Genomic DNA, 16,584 nt, shown 5'->3' on the forward strand with positions numbered 1-16,584 from the left:
TGCCCTTGGTGACTGCAGTGTGCCCAAGGCCACACTGACTTACCAGAGCAGCACAGAGGAAGGCACTCATGGGCTTTGTCTGGCCCTCAGGGTGCTGTGGGATGATGGCACAGCCTTGAGGAGGACAGATGGAAACACAAGTCTCCTGCCCCTCCCAAATATTTCAAAAGGTGTCTGCATCCTGCTCTTTGCTTTGAAGTACGGCAAAACTCCAGGAAGGGCTCTAGCAAAGACACAGCACCCAAGACTAGTAATAAACACTCTATTTGGAGAGCTTCACCTTAGGGAAACAGAAGATACATAAACACTGTGTACAGGGGAAGGCAAAACTGTCAGTACACAGACAGGAGTGACACACCAGACTGGGCAGTGCTGGAAATGGATCCCTCTTGGTGTTGATGCGTAGCACATCTAGCAGGCACCTGCCCTGGTACTGCGGGATGAGAGCTAAGCAGCAGAGATCGGAGTTGGAAGCCATCCAGGACTACCAGGCGCACAATGCTTCCTTCAGGTCACCGCAATTTTCTGCTCATTGATCAGCTCATAAGGTTTAAAAGGACTCCCCCTGTAGCAGGAGACTAAGGTCTGACCTCAGCAGTGGAGCAAGACTGGAAAACATTAGGAAGGCGAACCCAGACCAGCAGGAGCCTGTCCTAAGGGAAGATGGCAGATTCTGTTCAGGGTGAAGAACAAAACTCATGCTCAGCCTTGAGTGGGGAAGGGAAGGCACTCACTCCAAGCACCGAGATTAGCAACCAACTCTCTCTCTTCTTGCTTAACCTGACCAGCACACACACCAGATTTTGGAAGTACTACAGCCCAGCTCTCAGCCTCGAGAAAGTGTCAGCTGCTCCCCTGGCACACGTTGCTGGGAGTTAAGAACCCCAGACTGCCCTCCAGCAGCTGCTGGGCTCATGCAGTGGAGGCAGCAGCAGCTTGGCTGAGCCCACTCCCGCAGTGCAGTGTACCCACAGCAGTCACTCATGCTCCTACCAGCCCCTCAGAGCCCCACCAGCCAGGCGAGTCCTCAGAGAGGTCACATCTGCATCCTTCTGCCATATGGAAGAAAAAAAGCAGTGTTTGCCGCTGTCTAGCTAAGTCTCAGCTCCACGGAGCCACCGATGCTGGGACAAAGCCGAGGGGTGCCTGACTTGGAGCGCTGGGACTGAACATGAGGCCAGCCCAACACACATGGCTCTTGTGGTGGGCTAGCAGGGAAGAGGCAATGCCTTAGCCTAAGGCAAAACATCTAAAGAACTCATCCAAAACACACAACGGCCTCAGATGCCTACCCACCCTTCCTAACAGATCTAGTACTTTAGCACCATGAAGAGACCATTAGTCTTGATTTCTGAGTTTGAAATATAGAACATCCATTTTCCAGGATGGTACAAATGTGTAAGAACTTTGAAGAGAGGGGCTGGGCAAGTAGTGTCTAACGAATGACTAATGAAGGCAGGTTTCTAAAGGATCTGGAGCTTTTTAGTCAGCTAACAATTTGACCAAGTTACGCTACGGTTTCCTGCTGCACCTAGATTTATTCCCTCTCTTTTCCTTCAAAACCTTCCTTCCCCAGAGTATTTTGGTGGCAGAAGGTAAAATGCTGCACTTCCATGCAGACCCTGACAGAATTAGCAATGAACTCACTCTGCTCTACTTTCCTCTGCTGATTGCATTCAGATCTTGGAGACCTCTACCGCTATCAAGTTTGGCCGAGGCTGGTTTAAGTCACAGGGGGTAAAGACACGCATGGTGAATGATCACGTACACACCTGTTTCCATAGGAAACCAGGCTAAACAGTTATGTCCTTCCACGTGGAAATCCTCAGAGCAGATTGCTCAGGAGAGCCAGGAGCCTGAACCTCTCTGGCAGCCCTCCATTCCCACCAGCAGCACTTTGCACACCACAAGCTGTAACAACTCGTTAGACCAAAACAACCCAGCTCCAGAACCAACGGCTGCGGTACTGCAAAAGGCTCTAATGGCAAACAGCGGCTCATGAAATTCTGCACACAAACCTGACCACAGGAGGCACAGATAGAGATGCCATGTGGGTTATTTCCTATTTTAGGCCTGTACAAAGCCAGGCAACCTGCACTGTGTCCTATCCATGCTGCATAAGCACTGCTCACTATGGTCTAGGAAATCTCCTCCAGCAAAAGCCACTTCTGAGCACAGAATGCTGGCTCTCCAGGTGCAGGAATCCATTATTTGCTGTGGTGAGAGAGGAGAGAGCCACTACCAGCCTATTGCCAAACCCTCGTTATACCAGATACACACTTCCCCTCACATCGCACCCACCTTCACAGGAAGCAATTACACAATGAAAACTACTCTAAAGGGAGTGAAGTATTTGCTGTCTAGCAAGTCTCTTCCAGCTGGATCCTTTTTCTGACAGATTCAGTCCCCGTTCTGCTCAACGGGTGCATACAGGAGGACAGGGCTTTGCTTATCCAGAGGGATAATGAAACCATTGTGGGCTGGCAAAGGATGTGCGTTCTTGGGCCACCAACAACTCCAAGAACAGTGCTGCAATCAGCTCTAGAAGTCCTGGCTGAAATAACTGTATCCTCCTGGGGCAGTGGACTCTTCCCGGACATACTGCTGTGGCGGGAACGGTCCAACAACTGGTGCTGCTCCTGGCATCCTGGACATCAAAGGGAGCAAGAGGAACAGAAGGAAAAAAAGGAGACAATGTCAGAAGTGCTCTGAAATCTGCCAGCTGCAATCACTGCTCAGCAGGCACGGCTGTCAGTAACAACCTACTGCAGCCAAGTCAAGAACTTGCCAGAAAAGCTTCCAAGTGCATCCTTGCCCTCTGTGCATGTGTGTAAACAGACACCTTTAGCACAGCAGAATTAGCTATTGCACAGCTCGAGGACTATTAAAGAGCTTCCAATACAAAGCAAGTAGCCTGGCTCTCTTGAAGAGTGCAGAAGCTGGCCTGGAACAGGACTGAACAGCTGAATCCAGAAACAGCTTTCTGAAAGGGAGCTGTGTGGTTGGCAAGAGCTCAGACAACATCCATGTCCTTAAAGGGAACATTTATGCGTGTGTGTTGGAAGCATCCTCAATATTATTCATCTAGAAGGGGATAGTTGCTATTTGATGATCCAGTTGGGCTGTTCCAGAGCCTGGACTTTCCTGGAATGACGAATGGAGCCTGTGTCTTCCAGTCAAGTACTCCAGAGAACCAAGGGACCATGGGGATGTTATTCTACAGACAGGCAACAAGAGACCCCAGTTTTTCCGCCTGTCCTCTCCAGGAAATTTGGAGTCTGCCCTCACTTTACACAGGGTTTCCCAATATCTCTTTCTAGTGAGAAGCTCTCCAACCAACCCAGGCTCATTACTGATCCTCTTAAGCAAAGGCTTTGAAATTAGAGATCTAAGCTTTGACAGTGTTTTTGGTATTAATCATCTGGCTGCGTAAGTTTTTCGGATTAATAATATATGCAGGAGATGCCATTATTTAACTCTGGCTGAGCAAGCAAGTTCACGAATACAGTCTAGGTTTCTGGAGCGTGCTGACTACATGCCAAATTTTAAGACAAGTAACCCCGAGAGAGATTACAATGGCAAGCAGATCTCCACTGAGCCAGTCTTTAATTAAATTAAAATCTCAGTTGTTACAGAAACGGTGTTTAACGAGTGTCAGGCTGGATGCGCTCACTGCAAAGGCCCACAACGAGCTGAACCATCAAGAACCAAAAGTAACTGCAGGGCACTTCAGCAGCATCCCAGAGCTGTCTGCAGAGGGAGCTGCTGGAGCGAATGGGCTGCAGGACAAACAGAGCAGGCTTGCACAAACCTGTTTGTTCTGCTTGCAAGTCAGCTGGAAATACGCGTTCAAAACTGCAGTTTAAATTATACTTAAGCTATTGATTTGATCAGCGAGGCTGGAAACACTTAGACAAGAATGTTACTTACTGATTCTTGTGTTTGAAGCCGCTGATGTGCGCTTGGTACTGCTCTATGGAGTTCAGTACTATGTTACATGTGCTGCAGGGGTACCCCTTCCCGGCTGAAAAGACATCAATGTTAGCACACAGCTAGCCAACAACCTGGTGCCTGGTAGAAATAAGTGAGAAATTAATCACTTCATGTGCTAAACAAGTAAACAAAAGACAAATAGCAAGTCAATAGCCTGACCAGATGGGGAAGTGACAGAATCCCACTACCCCACCACGCATCCGCCAGTCACTGTGAAGGAATCATTAAGCCAGAAAAGTTTTCCTGGTCAGAACATGGGTTTGTTTATCTGTAAATACAAAGAAATGTTTTCTATTAACAGTTCACAATATCAGACATAGTAAAAGTCCCAGCATTAGGACACCAAACCTGATTTTTACTGCCTTTGCAAGTCCTTTTAACTCCCAAATTCCCACCTCTCCTGATCTGTACATCTCATAACAGAAAATGAGGGAGATACTTAATTTGTAAGCTTGAATTGTTTTGATAAAAATTAAAAGCAGTCAGAAGAGATTACACACAATGTCCAGTTTTACAACGCAGCATTCTGCTAAGCCTTGCTGAGGTGCCAACTGAGAATATTAAGCTCTATCCTCAAGCAGTTTGGTTTCAGTCAGCGTATCAGTTAACGGCAAAAAAAAAAAGTTTCCAACAATAGTTGTACTGGACAACTCAATGGTTTGTGCAACCTGACAACTCCAGCTGGAATTAAAGTTCGAGAGGTCACAGATACCGAACAGGCAAGCACAGCAGCACAGGAGTCTCTAACGGGGGAAAATTTGGGCAGTTGTCCTCAAGACAGTAAGCGTTCCTCAATTTTGCCTCGCTGGGGAAGGGCTCTGCCTGGAGGCTCACAAAGAAAACATTTCCTTAAGGTGAAAGCAGACACTCACACCAGGGGTGCGAGCACCATAATCACCGAGTAAGAAGCACAGCACACGACGTAGCAGGCATTTCCCCACCTGGCTGCAGCACCTCAGAGAGATTTCAGACTCTAGTGCGACACCCAACTCTAAACAAAGCAGGACTCGTGGTGAAGGCCAGAGGGGCCATTGCAGCCCTCAGGTCTGCTTCCCTGCATGGCTGGGGTCAAGATCTCTGTTCCAAATCCAGCAGACACATGCGTGCACCAGGTTGTCTAAACTGCACTCCTGCACCTCAAACTAGAGGAACTTTAAGCAGACAAACACTGTAGTGTTACACTGCAAAGAACACGCCTTTACCTGCCATCACTGAGATTGCAGCAGAGAGAAGCTTAGGGACAGGCGTGGCTGTTAACACAGAGATGGACAAAGAGAGTGGGAGAAAACACCCCTGACTGCAGCCCATCACATTCAAGCAGCCTCTGATCAGACAAGTTCAGGTTCCAAAACCTTGCCTCAACAAGCGCAAGTGCCATGGAGATGTGGACGTAGGGACTCTGCTTCCGCAGGCACTTCACAGGAAACGTCACTCACACAGGCAAGGGCATTGCCCACCTACCCAGCCTGCCTGGGCTGGGGCTCCTGCCACTGTCAGTGCCTGAGCTGCACTAAAGTGGAACCATTCATCAAGCCCCGCTAATTAGGTAAAGAGCAGATGGGCAAGGCTAGATACCAAGCACCTTTTCCATCTCCCACACGACTACGCAATGTGGGAGAGAATATTACTTGGATAATTGAGCCTCATTTCTCATAAGTGCTACCGGTATCTAAAGGTGGCCTGCAAAGAATTAGAATAATTAATCTTCTACTTGTGTGGGTTTTTATGACAGAGGAAGAAGCCCTTGAAGAAGATCTTAAGATGATTTGTCTGCTTATTATTTAGCTCAAGCATCCAGCAGGTACTAGACTTCCTGCTCCAACAGAAGGCTGCTGGGAGGAACAAGGGAGTTTACTGTGAGCTCCTAAGGCTTTCACTGGACTCCAAGGGCTTTCATGGAGTAGAAGTGCTCATAAGCAGCAGATCATAAACCAAATGAGTTCTAACTGTCTGCCTAAAGTTCCTCCTTAATACTTCTTGGGCTTTTTTTCACATTCCTGCTTGCTCCAGAGAGAGTTTCATTAGTTCATCAGATGGAAGTGCCCACACAGAGGCAGAAAGGCATTCAGGGAGAAATCTCTCTGGGTTTCATGCGCTTTGAAGCAGCAGGTGCAGTCAAACCTATTTCTTCCACCTTTGACTAGTCCCCTCTGAAGATGTTTTTTAAGCATCAAATGCCACTTTTATCTTTCCATTTTGGATGCAATCCGCACCTAGCTAGAAACAGTATTGGTTAAAATCCCTGTATTATCTGCAGAGAGAATAAAAAGGATAACGTCCCCAATTAGACAACACTGCAAAACACAGCCCAGAGCTTGTCACGAGCCTATGGTGACAAACTCGCGGTCTAAATCCTCTCTTGCTACCAGGAGAGGTACTACTCAATCTTAAGGTGTATAACCAAGATCCCTATCACCAGCTTTTCCCCCCTGCTCCCTCCACAAAGACCTTTTGGACACACACTGTTGTTCCCCCACGCTGTTGCTCAGCTATTTATTAGCCTGCCAAGAACTCACCCATGAAGGACGATGCTGGTGCATCAGGGGTTCGGCCATAGTGTGCCATCAGCTTGTGTTTGGTCTCCTGCTTTCTGTGCTTTTTGCCTACATAATGCTGTTTTGCCATAAGGGGGTTGTTGAAAGTGGCATGGCAGAGGCTACAGAATTTGTCTGGGTCAGTAATGTCCTTGTTCTCTTCATTAGAAGACACAGCAGAGGTGGGGAGCGTGGCAGGATGCTTCTGTGGGGGCACTGCTTCTGTAAGGTGAAGCCAAACTCTTGGTCAGTCACAGAACTCAGAGGTAAAAAAGAAAAAGCACTTTATTTCCCCAAAACCCACGTTAAAAACAAAACCCAACCACCTCACCTAAATCTCAAACCTAGACAGAGAGCGTGAGACATTGAGATGAATTCACACTGCTCCTACCCCTTCCCTTAATGCTGTGCATTGAAAGACCTGTTGTAAGGCAAGTCAGAGCAGGCCAGAAAAACTTCCAGGGTTACAAAAAAACCCCAATAGATTTGCATAGTTCTCCTTAGTGGAGTTAATACAAGCATGACTGTATTCAAGCCGCTGAACATGGGTAAGGTTCCACCTGCTATTACCATCACCCAGGAAGAGAAAGAGGGATGCAGCCAGAACACAAGTACAAGCTCCTGCGTGGCAAAGGCAGGAGGGTTTCCAGAAACACTTGATCCTGAACCAAGGTCACAAAAAGTCTTGCCTGAGAAACAGCATGAACAGGATTAGGTCTGACAGAGTGAATCCACACAGAGAGGCGTCTCTCCTGTCGGATGGAGAAATCTGCAGCCTCGCCACAGGGCAACAAAGACCACAGTGAGAAACCTTCTAAAGACCAGAGAGCTTCTCTGATGCTGAAAAGGAAACTACATGCCAGACTGCTCAGGCATACATACATCCCTTCCTGAAAGCTCCTCTCATACCCAAAAGCAAGGTCTTCAAAGAGCAAAAACATGCCACAGCTCACCCTGACCTCAGAGGTGGCTTCACTGTGTGCATACAACCTAGCAAAGCCATGAAGACACTCCAAGACGGACAGATTCTGCTTGAAAGATCCCCAGCTCAGAGCTAGCACGAGCTGTCATCTTCAGGTTCAACCAGAGGTTGTGTTTTCCCTCTGTCCTGACCAGCTACAGCACCCCAGGCTCTTGGCTGCCCCTACTCACCCAGGACAGCGGATCTCCCTCTCCATACTCTGGGCCTTTCCATCTGCTGGCAAAGGGACAGGACACACAGGCAGCTGCACTGAGTCTAACCTGAGATCTGCTTGGACTGCATCCCACCATGACAGCAATCAACGGCAGGTGCCGTGGGAAAAGCGTAAGGTCAGGACAAGCATGTGCTGATGCTTCCTAGCGACACTCCCAGTTCCCAGCGATCTGCAGCTCACAAGTCCCTGGATCGCAGAGGTTACATCTTTGTAGTGGAGTAGCCCTGAGGAATTTCTCTTACAGGAGTTTCACCAGTCATTTCAGTCCCTGTAAGCTTTTAGGCATTTCCACAGCTTAATACCATGGCCCAGAAGAGTGGCTCTCTCCTGGCCCTGCAGGCAGGGAGGGCTATAATGCTGCTGCCAGCTGCATTTCTCCCTGACAAAGCAAACCAAAAACCAATGCAACTTTTCGGCAATGCCAGCCCATCAAGCAGCCTGCTGCGAGGGGCCACCTCTCTGGAGGTGCACTGCTGGCTTACAGTAAAGAGTACGCACATCCTTACAAGGGCTGACACTTAAGAGCCAATGAACCTCTGAACTTCTCTTATAACTTGAACAGCCTCTCAGTGCAACACGAAGGCGCTGCAGTCCTACCTTCCACTTTGGGGGACTGCTGCTTCATGTTCTTGGCGTGAGTCTTGCCCAAGTAGTGAGATGTTGCCACAGCCGGGGAGGAAAATGTCATGTTGCAGATGGGACAACACTTGTTCCGATCTTCCCCACTGCTGCCTTCCTGCTTGCCGTCCTGTTCACACAGAACCGCAGAGTGGCTGAGGTTGTGAGGGACCTCTGCAGGTCACCTCATCCAACCTTCTCATTACGAGAACAAACACCAAGGCTTGAGGGTCTAAGAAAACAAGGTAATAGGAGACATTTGGGTGTTCATTTGAAGAAGCGTGACCGAGTATGACTCCATGATGCAGTCTTATTCTCTCCTGCACCAGAGAATATTCTTGCACCAGACTACTTTCTAAAATCTGAAACGCTTCAGGCAGAAGGACAGCCCTGGCCTGTTTGGTTTAAGGACAAGGTTAAGTGTATGGCTGCTGGAATGGGAAGAGGCAGCCTTTTACACTGCAAGATGTCAACGGAGCATCACAAACATCATCAGCAGCTGGGTCATCTGCAACACGATGCCAGCAAAGCAGGCAGCAGCAGTCATTTCTAAGCTTAACACTATGTGCGAAGGCATCCACCTTTATCCCCCACTGAGAGCTAAGGATTAAAGCTGGAGTAATCATAAAAGTAGAATCTGTTTCCCAAATGAGTCACGGGGCAGACAGATGGCTGAGCGTAATGTGGTGCCTTTACTGACCAACGCGCTCCAACTACAGGGTGGGCAAACCTAAATAAGTTAAAAAAAAAAATCGCCCTTGAATGAGAATTCTGAGAGACGGTCAACCCAACATGCTGGGTGACAGTAAAGGTTGTGCAATGACACCACTGACAAGCTGCCACTCCTATTCACTTTCACTAGCGAGACTACTGGAAGACAAGGCGCATTTGTTGCACCAGGGCAGACATACAGAGGCTGTTTGACACAGAAGGGCGGCAGGACCTGTGCCCGCTGAAAGCAGGCCTGGCCACTCTGCTGCCACGGAGCTCTCTGGTTCTCACAGCGCCCCTTCTGAGTGTTTCCCTCATTCATTCACAAAGGTGCCCAGCCCATAGGTAGCCTGTGGTAGCCCGTCCCACTCGGCACTGTTTAAGCCCAAAGGCCTCTATGCTTTCACCTGCTTTGCATCCAGCTTCATTTTCTTCCCGTGGGCGAGCTCCTCTCCGCCATGGATGGACAGGTACCTCCTCACCTTGTTGGCGTGCTTCTTGCTCTGGAGAAAGCAGAGAGAGAGAGAGACGTGCCCAGCCAGGAGACCATCACCCCAGGTGAGCAATGGCAGGTGGCAGCGACTCCCTGTTCCCTACCTGGTAGTGGGCCAGTCTCTGCGACTCGGAAATGAGCAGAGCACTGCACACCTTGCACTGCGCCTCTGTGAAGATGTGGCCGTTCTCCCGGATCAGGCGCTCCACTGTGGGGTGAGAGGGGGGCTGTAACCCATGTAAGAGGGGATGGGGGGGGTTCCTCTGGGGTGAGAGGGAACGAGGGGGCACAACTGGGGTGAAGGGGGATTGGGGGGAAATGGGGCACTAATGGGGAAGTGGGATGGATACAACCAGGGTGTGGATGGGGGCATGACCAGGGTGAGAGGGAGGCAGTGTGACTGCGGTGGCAGCACTATGGGGGCGGGCGATACAACCGCCGTGAGGAGGGGGGATGCAACTTGGGGGGCACAGCCAGGGCGGGAGAAACTGGGGTGGGTGGCACAACCAGGGGGATGATTGGGGGCACAACAGGGGGGAGTGGAGGGAACCACCAGGGTGATGAGGGGCACAACCGCGGTGCATGAAAGGAATTACCAGGGTGGGGCGCGGGCAGGTTCACAACCAGGGTAAGACAGGGTACAAACTGGGGGGGGGTGTGGAGCACAACGAGGCGGGGAGCCATGAGGGTGGGCTGGGGGGCACAACTGGGGTCGGGGGCGCAACCGGGGTGAAAGGCATAACTGGGTTTGGGAGAGGGCGCGGCCAGGGTGAGGAGGAAAACTGAGGTGACAGGGGGGCACAACCGGTGTGAGCAAGGAAACCACCGAGGTGATGTGGGGGTAGCGGGGCCGCCCCTTGCCTCACCCGCCCCCGCTGCCCCCCAGTTCCTCCCCTTGCCCCCGTTTCCCTCTGCTCCTCACCCGCCTCCTTGCCGCTCAGTCCCCCCCGCCTCTTCACCCTCCTCCTTGCCCCTCGGTTCCCCCCGCTCCTCACCCGCCTCCTTGCCCACCGGCGGTCCCACGGCGTCCCCGTTGCTACCCGCCCCGTCCGCCATGGCCGCCGCCTCGCGCCGCGCTCGCGAGATCCCCCCACCGTCACGGGAGGGCGCGCGCGTCACGTGACCGCTAGGCGAGGCGGCGGTCGCCATATTGCTTGTGGGCAGGGCGGCGCAGGCGGCCGAGCGCAGCGGCCCCGGCGGGGCCCGGTTATTACGGGCGCTTCAGCAGCACAGCGGTTGCTGCGGTGACAGCGTTAGGCGTAGAGGTGGCTTTGAGGTGCTGAGGCCAAGCGGGCAGGGGTTTGGGGCGCCCTCCACTCCGCGCTTCCCTTCTCTAGGAGAACCGGCGCTCACCGGAGCGCCCGGCACTGGGCTAAGAGATGGCGACAGCGCCGGCTCCTCCCGGGAAAAGGCATCGATGCCCACGGTTCCCTTGGGGCCCACTTTGCCGCCTGCCCGCTAAGCGGCACCGCCCACGTGACGCGGCGCGAAGCCGCTGCCGCCATCTTGGGTGCGGGCAATGAGGCCTCCGCCGGCAGCTTGAGCGCGGCGGGAGCCCCGCGGCCGCGGCGGGAGGCACCGGCCGGGCGGCCGGGCCCGGTGAGTACCTGTGCCCCAAGGGCGGCCGGGACTGGGGCCTTCCGGGGCTGCGCGGCCCCGGGGGGAGCCTGGCACTGGGACTGGGGCTGCCCGGCCCCGGGGTGTCCCGGTACCGGGGCTGCCCTCCTCTCTGTGGCCCCGGCGTGTTTCCGTTCTGGCCCCGGGGCTGCCCCAGGGGCAGCTGTTCGCCCCCACTCACCACCCCCGACCCGCAGGGATCCCGGAGCCGCTCCAGGGCTGCTCGGGCCCGAAGGAATCCCGGCACCGGTGACCCAGGGCTCAGCCCCGGGGCTGCGTTCCCGGGTATCGCTCCCCTCCGGGGCTGCGCCCCTGTGCTTTCCCCCGGGGGGACCCTGCCCCCCGAGGAGGGCGCCCCAGTACCGCCCCTGCGCTCTGCCCCGGTTCCAGGCGCCCTCCCAGCGCCGGTCCGCGGCTCGTGCCCCTCCCGGTCCCTTCACTTTGCCCCCGCTACGGCCGATCCCCTTACTCCCGGTCACCCCCATCCCGCCTGGGAGCCCCCACCTCCTCCCCAGGTTGCTGCTGGCTCCACAGCCCTCACCCCATCCCTGCCTGTCTCCCTGCAGAGCCCTCCCTGCCTGTTGGGAAGGGGGCGGGAGCACCTCGGGTTGGTGCTAAGGAGAGGGTAGCTCTCCCCCCAAGCAGCGCCTGTCCTTAGAGGAGGGAGAGGTGCTGTGTGCGGGACCTGCTTGGGCTGGGATGGAGGGAAGCTGAGCCTTTAGCATCTCCCGCAGAGCTCAGTGCCATTTGCAGATGCGCAGCGCTTGGGCGAGCGTGGCCTCTGTGGTCCCTGTGTCCCTTCTCAAGAAGAGCCACCTCTATGAAGGGAGAAATCCTGTAAACAATTCCTCTGCCCTGCGGCACTGTGAGCCGTCGTGTCCTGCTGCTCGCAGAGCATCAGCTGGGCCCTGCCTGCTGGGTCAAGCGAGGGTCCAGGGATGATATTTCCAGGGAGGCGTGCGGTGCTGACCTGCTGGAGCGATGGAGCCGCTTCGCTCTGCTGCCGGGGAGCATCGTGTTTCTTCTTCCTGAGGTGGGGGGAGTTGTTTACAAAGCGACAGCCTGTGTCTCAAACGGCTCAGAAACTCATCCGGGGATGAGAGTCATTCATTTTTGGCTTCGTGTTCAAGCATTTTTCAAGCTGTCACAGCTTGGCAGGTCTGTAGCTGCAGTGTCAAGATTTAGAATTATTCTGTCGGTAATTGCTTTCTGATTCATCAAAATGATAGATGAGAGGGAAAATGACAAATAATCACAAGTTGGGGATCTTCAAGGATATCCCTAAAAATGTGACTGAAGAAGCGTGGCATACGTGAGCACCTTGTCAGGGGGGTCACCTTTGCTGTCAGAGCATTTACAAAGAAATTACCTTAAATTCAGAGTTGGGGGGAAAAAAAAAGAATAACTGGAAAACGAGTCTGTCAGCCAAACTGCAAAGGTAGTTTTGGATAATTCAGTGTTTGGCCTTTATCACTGAGCCTGAGAGCAGGTATCGTCACGTCAGGTACTAGCAACTGTCCTTTCCGAGAATGCTAAAAGCAAAATACAGCTGCTGTGCTTAACTTCCCCGCTTGAAGGGGAGGGAGTGTGTGCTCTGATGCTTGTTTTCTTCCCTCAGCTATACCAGCTTGTCTAATAAAAGCTATTACCGCTTTCTCCCACTCACAGCCTCAGACTAGCACAGCTACAAGTGATCTCTTCCTTGTCTTATTCCCTTAGTTACATTTACAGAGGCTCTTTGCCACAAGTCCTTTCATTTTCAGAAGTGTTGTGGGAGTTGTGTGGTTACATCTCTTACATCTTTTTTTTTTCTCCCTTTCCTTTAAATGTTGGAGTTAAGTGACTCATCATAACTCCAGCTGATATTTCTCAGTGATCTCTTATTTAGCACAGTGCATCAAGCAGAAGATGTATCGCAGAGTCAGAGGGGAGCTGATGGTACCAGCATCGATTTAAAAGCAGAGTGGCGGTTGCTTGTTGCTGTTCACTCTTGTTTTGTGATGAAAAGGTTTACAGGCTCTCTCCAGAAGCAGAGTGACCCTGCCTAGGCTCCCGTGCTTGAGGCGTGGGCCTCTCCTCTGCTGCTCCCCATCCTCGTGCCTGTGTGTTTCCCTCCTGATAAGGGAGCGTTCCCACCTTGAGGCCAACCGTTCTCAGCCACTGGGTGAGAGGCCCTGCTCATCTCACTGGGCAGAGGGCAAATACACCGTTTGGAGCAAAAGATAAAAAATGGAGCAAATATAATGAGGCTATTCCAACAAGAGCCGCGTTCAGCTCAGCTGGAGCAGAACAGCTTTGTTTTGCAAGAGCTAGTGCTTTTCCAAAAGCAGTGCTTGTTTTTATTTTGCCTTCCTAAGGAGACAAACGTTTGTGGACTGCAGTGGTCCTCACAGCCCTTTCTGGAGCTGCGTATGATATTCTGTCTTCAGAGAGCTCAGCAAACCTTCAGCGCAAATCATGACTCACCAGGATAATAATCTTTTGTCTCTAGGCATGTGTGTGCATGTGTTTGCAGAAGAAGGAAGGCAGAGAGGCTGAGGGAAGCTTGTGAAGGCTGCATATAGTAGGGAGGCAATGCATGAATTCCTCTCTCAGCCTCACCTTGCTGCCTTAGACTGTAGATGGAGCAGCGCACTGCTGTTCTTAGCGGCTATGGGGATTTTGAACTTCTTGCTCATTAGCATTTCTACACACAGTGGCTGTTTGCAATTTTGTGGTGTTGCAGAGGAGGGTTTGACTCTATATTGGGTAATGTAGGATCTTTGTTGCATCTTCTCTTACTCTTATTTTAGATCTAAGCAGCACATTTGAGCTATTTCAGTGATCTTGAAGGAAGGCAGAATGATCCTGTTGAAGGACACTGGTCTGGGAACCAGCCAGCTTGACTTGCATTTCCAGCTCTGCTGTTCTCTGGTGTGTAACAAGGGGCTTGCTGCTTAACCGCTCCACACATGTTTAATTCTAACTTAAACAGAGCTGATCGTGCTCAGCCTGCTTTATAAGTCTCTTCTACATCACAGTTCAGGAATTGTGATTGTCGAGTTATTTGCTGAATGGCAAACATAGGCAGGAAAGGGTGGTTTGACTCTGTGTGTCATCCTGCTGCTCTCATTCGCCTAGTTCTCTTCCCAATCTTCTTGTCTGAGTCCTTTTTGATCAAAGCATCTAATGCTTGCTGTGCATCTCCCTCCAACAGTCTATGGGCTGGCAAGGAAAGGCTTAAGTGCCGGCTTGTATTGTGTGGGCACCTGCCCTCGATTGTGCTGTTTGTAGAGCACTCAGGTTGGCACTAGTAATGCTCAGCAGGTTCCTCCCTGCTTGTCAAGTGCCTTCTTTAATGCGAATGGTTTGGGCATGTCTGCACAGAGGATTTCCAGGGGCTGATGCTCATTGAGAAATCCAGGCTGTGAGATAAACCTGTTGTCTTGTTTCCAACCTGCCTCTGCCATTGCCTCTTCCCTTTTTGTTGTGCTGGCACAGCCTTCCACGGAGCTGCTGTGCTGAGAGCAAAACAGCATCCTTTGAGAAACATGCCTTTCCTCCTTGTTTTGTTGAATATAAAGGCTGACAAATGGCTGTGCTGCGGTGGTTTCTTGTCTGGCATGCACGATTCGGCTTGATCCTCTGCCACAGCCTGGATTGTTCTGCACCGGGACAGGAGGTGTGGGGCTGAGGAGGGGAAGTTTGGGGCTATGTCAGAAGGTGGGAGACCTCCTGTGAAGTGATGCTTTGGAATGCTTTGCTGAGGAGCTTTAACAGGAGAAGAAACAAGAGGAAAGCCTCCCCACTTTGGAGCAAGGGCATTCAGAGTGGCTTTGGTCTGTGTTGCTGTTCCCCTGGAACCCCTTTTAGCAATCAGCTGTAATAAAGCGTTCTTAACTAGATGAGTGGTGACTAGTGCATGTGGCTCCCAGTAACGCTAAATCCACCACGCTTTGTAATGAGGTTCTGATGCCTGGGGTATTTTGCCTAAAAATAGCAAAAAAAGGATGGCTGTTAGGGGAAATCTAAATTGGAAGGAAACAAATGGCTTTTAATCTTTCCCTGTGTTTCAGAGTGAAGGATGCCGAGGAAGAAGAAGCCCACAGAAGGCCTGGACTCTCGAGGTCGGGATGGGGAGGAAGATGAGGAAGAGAAGAGGAACCCCGCTAACGCCAAGAAAAAGCGCAGTTTTGTGGATGCGTTTATTGTTATCTCTGACAGCGATGGAGAGGTCAGTGATGGGTTTGTGGTGTCCCGAGTCTGCTGGGCCCTGCTGTTGCGGGAGAGTGTCTGAGCATCCCACACTGCATGTGCCAGGGTTAGGCTTTGCACTGAGGGCATCGTGCCATTCCTTTTCTTACATATGAGGTGAATCAAATCCTATTTTACTAGGAAATGAATGATGCACTTTGTGAGGGCGAGTTATGAGTCTGGGATTTGATAACCAAATCCTCTCAGAACTGAATTTGAAACGTAATTTAAAAGTAACCTTTCCTCAATCCCTTTACAAATCTTTTTTTCATAATTTCTATTTGATTGATTTCCAGCTAAACCGTAGAAACGTGATTCTGTGTTATGTGCAAATAGATAAGGAAATGATTCAGAACAGAGGCTTGTGAGTAGCTCAGACACAGCTGGTGTCTAGTGGACTGGTCTTGAATTACAGGAGCCTGAGTTTTTAACCCACTTTCATAGGGTGTAAAGATGAACTGCAGTGTGGGTGTGCCTGGCTAAGAAAATGAGGGCACAAATCATGATCCCTAGCGTTGTCTTACAACCATCAGCCTTACCCTAAAAGACTGAAATGTCTGTGTCTGTCACACTGGCATTGGAGTGAGTGCAGGGACTCCCACCTGGGGGAGACCCAGGGCTCTGAGAATCTGTCCTCAACTTAGTGAGGTGCACGAGAGGAAATTACTAGAGTAAATTTTTTTATGTATGACTGTTGAGGCTTTTCTCTGTCTTGCTGGTGATTGGGGATCCTAAGCTGCTTTTCATAATTCCACCATTTTCAAAAGCATTTCGGTTTACTCTGAAGCTGTAGATCTTAAATCAGGTCCCCTTTGCTCCCACATCTGCAGCGTGCTTCTCTACAATAAGGCGATTATCATGTGAGGAGGGGAAAAGCACTAGAAATAAACAGTAAGAAGCTGTAGGGCAAATGATATTTGATGTTTTTTCTTCACATTGTCTGAGTTCTTTCCCATTGGGAAATTCCCTGAAAGAAATGGAACATATGGCAGTAATAGTTCAGTGGGGTTAAACCCTTAGCTCTGCAATATGCTAAGTTAACTTCAGATGTCTGCTGCATCACTGGCCTTTATTGTGAAACCTATAAGGAAAAAAGAAATCAGCAACTATAAGAGCTGCTGCAGTACATAAAAGATCAGGACCTGTTATTGTCTGCAATTATTCATCTCAATGTGCACGTATCTGAAGA

At 51.1% G+C, this 16,584-nt stretch overlaps 2 protein-coding genes across 14 annotated transcripts in view; one reads left to right on the forward strand and one right to left on the reverse strand.

The window, feature by feature from the left end:
- Window positions 1–248: 248 nt before the first annotated feature.
- Window positions 249–10,840, reverse strand: ZNF346 (zinc finger protein 346). Of its 2 annotated transcripts, none has more exons than XR_008452173.1 (7): window positions 10,541–10,840; window positions 9,650–9,753; window positions 9,460–9,555; window positions 8,321–8,471; window positions 6,510–6,749; window positions 3,931–4,071; window positions 249–2,647 (listed from the first exon to the last, which is right to left on the reverse strand). XR_008452173.1 is itself a non-coding variant. In XM_054079256.1 (7 exons), exons 1-7 carry the CDS (start codon window positions 10,692–10,694, stop codon window positions 2,542–2,544), a joined length of 945 nt encoding a protein of 314 aa, XP_053935231.1. In that variant the 5' UTR covers window positions 10,695–10,709; the 3' UTR covers window positions 249–2,541. The 2 variants fall into 2 exon arrangements, 1 of the variants encoding a protein (XP_053935231.1); XM_054079256.1 differs by having other exon boundaries at window positions 3,931–4,024; window positions 10,541–10,709.
- Window positions 10,841–11,000: 160 nt separating this feature from the next.
- Window positions 11,001–16,584, forward strand: part of UIMC1 (ubiquitin interaction motif containing 1) — a 38,971-nt gene continuing 33,387 nt past the window's right edge. For 9 of the 12 annotated variants that reach the window (XR_008452172.1, XR_008452171.1, XM_054079246.1 and 6 more), the window contains exons 1-2: window positions 11,001–11,144; window positions 15,218–15,375. Coding sequence is in view for 10 of the 12 variants with exons in the window: in XM_054079246.1 (XP_053935221.1) it covers window positions 15,226–15,375 (150 nt within the window). In the remaining 2 variants the exon portion in view is untranslated. Of the gene's footprint in view, window positions 11,145–11,812; window positions 12,321–13,980; window positions 14,076–15,217; window positions 15,376–16,584 lie in introns of those variants that run through there. The other 3 variants (XM_054079249.1, XM_054079247.1, XM_054079248.1) reach the window with 3 other exon arrangements.

The sequence above is a fragment of the Cuculus canorus genome, chromosome 14 (assembly GCF_017976375.1).
Source record: "Cuculus canorus isolate bCucCan1 chromosome 14, bCucCan1.pri, whole genome shotgun sequence".
Taxonomy (NCBI): Eukaryota; Metazoa; Chordata; class Aves; order Cuculiformes; family Cuculidae; genus Cuculus; species Cuculus canorus.

What these genes read in the sequence shown, in the direction of transcription:
- ZNF346 (XM_054079256.1), bottom strand. Translation starts at nt 10,694, where the DNA reads ATGGCGACCGCCGCCTCGCCTAGCGGTCACGTGACGCGCGCGCCCTCC. An exon ending in GCAGTCCCCCAAAGTGGAAG is followed by an intron (nt 6,750 to 8,320) that starts GTAGGACTGCAG and finishes TTCACCTTACAG; the next exon opens with AAGCAGTGCCCCCACAGAAG. An exon ending in GGCTTCAAACACAAGAATCA is followed by an intron (nt 2,648 to 3,930) that starts GTAAGTAACATT and finishes TTTGATGTCCAG; the next exon opens with GATGCCAGGAGCAGCACCAG.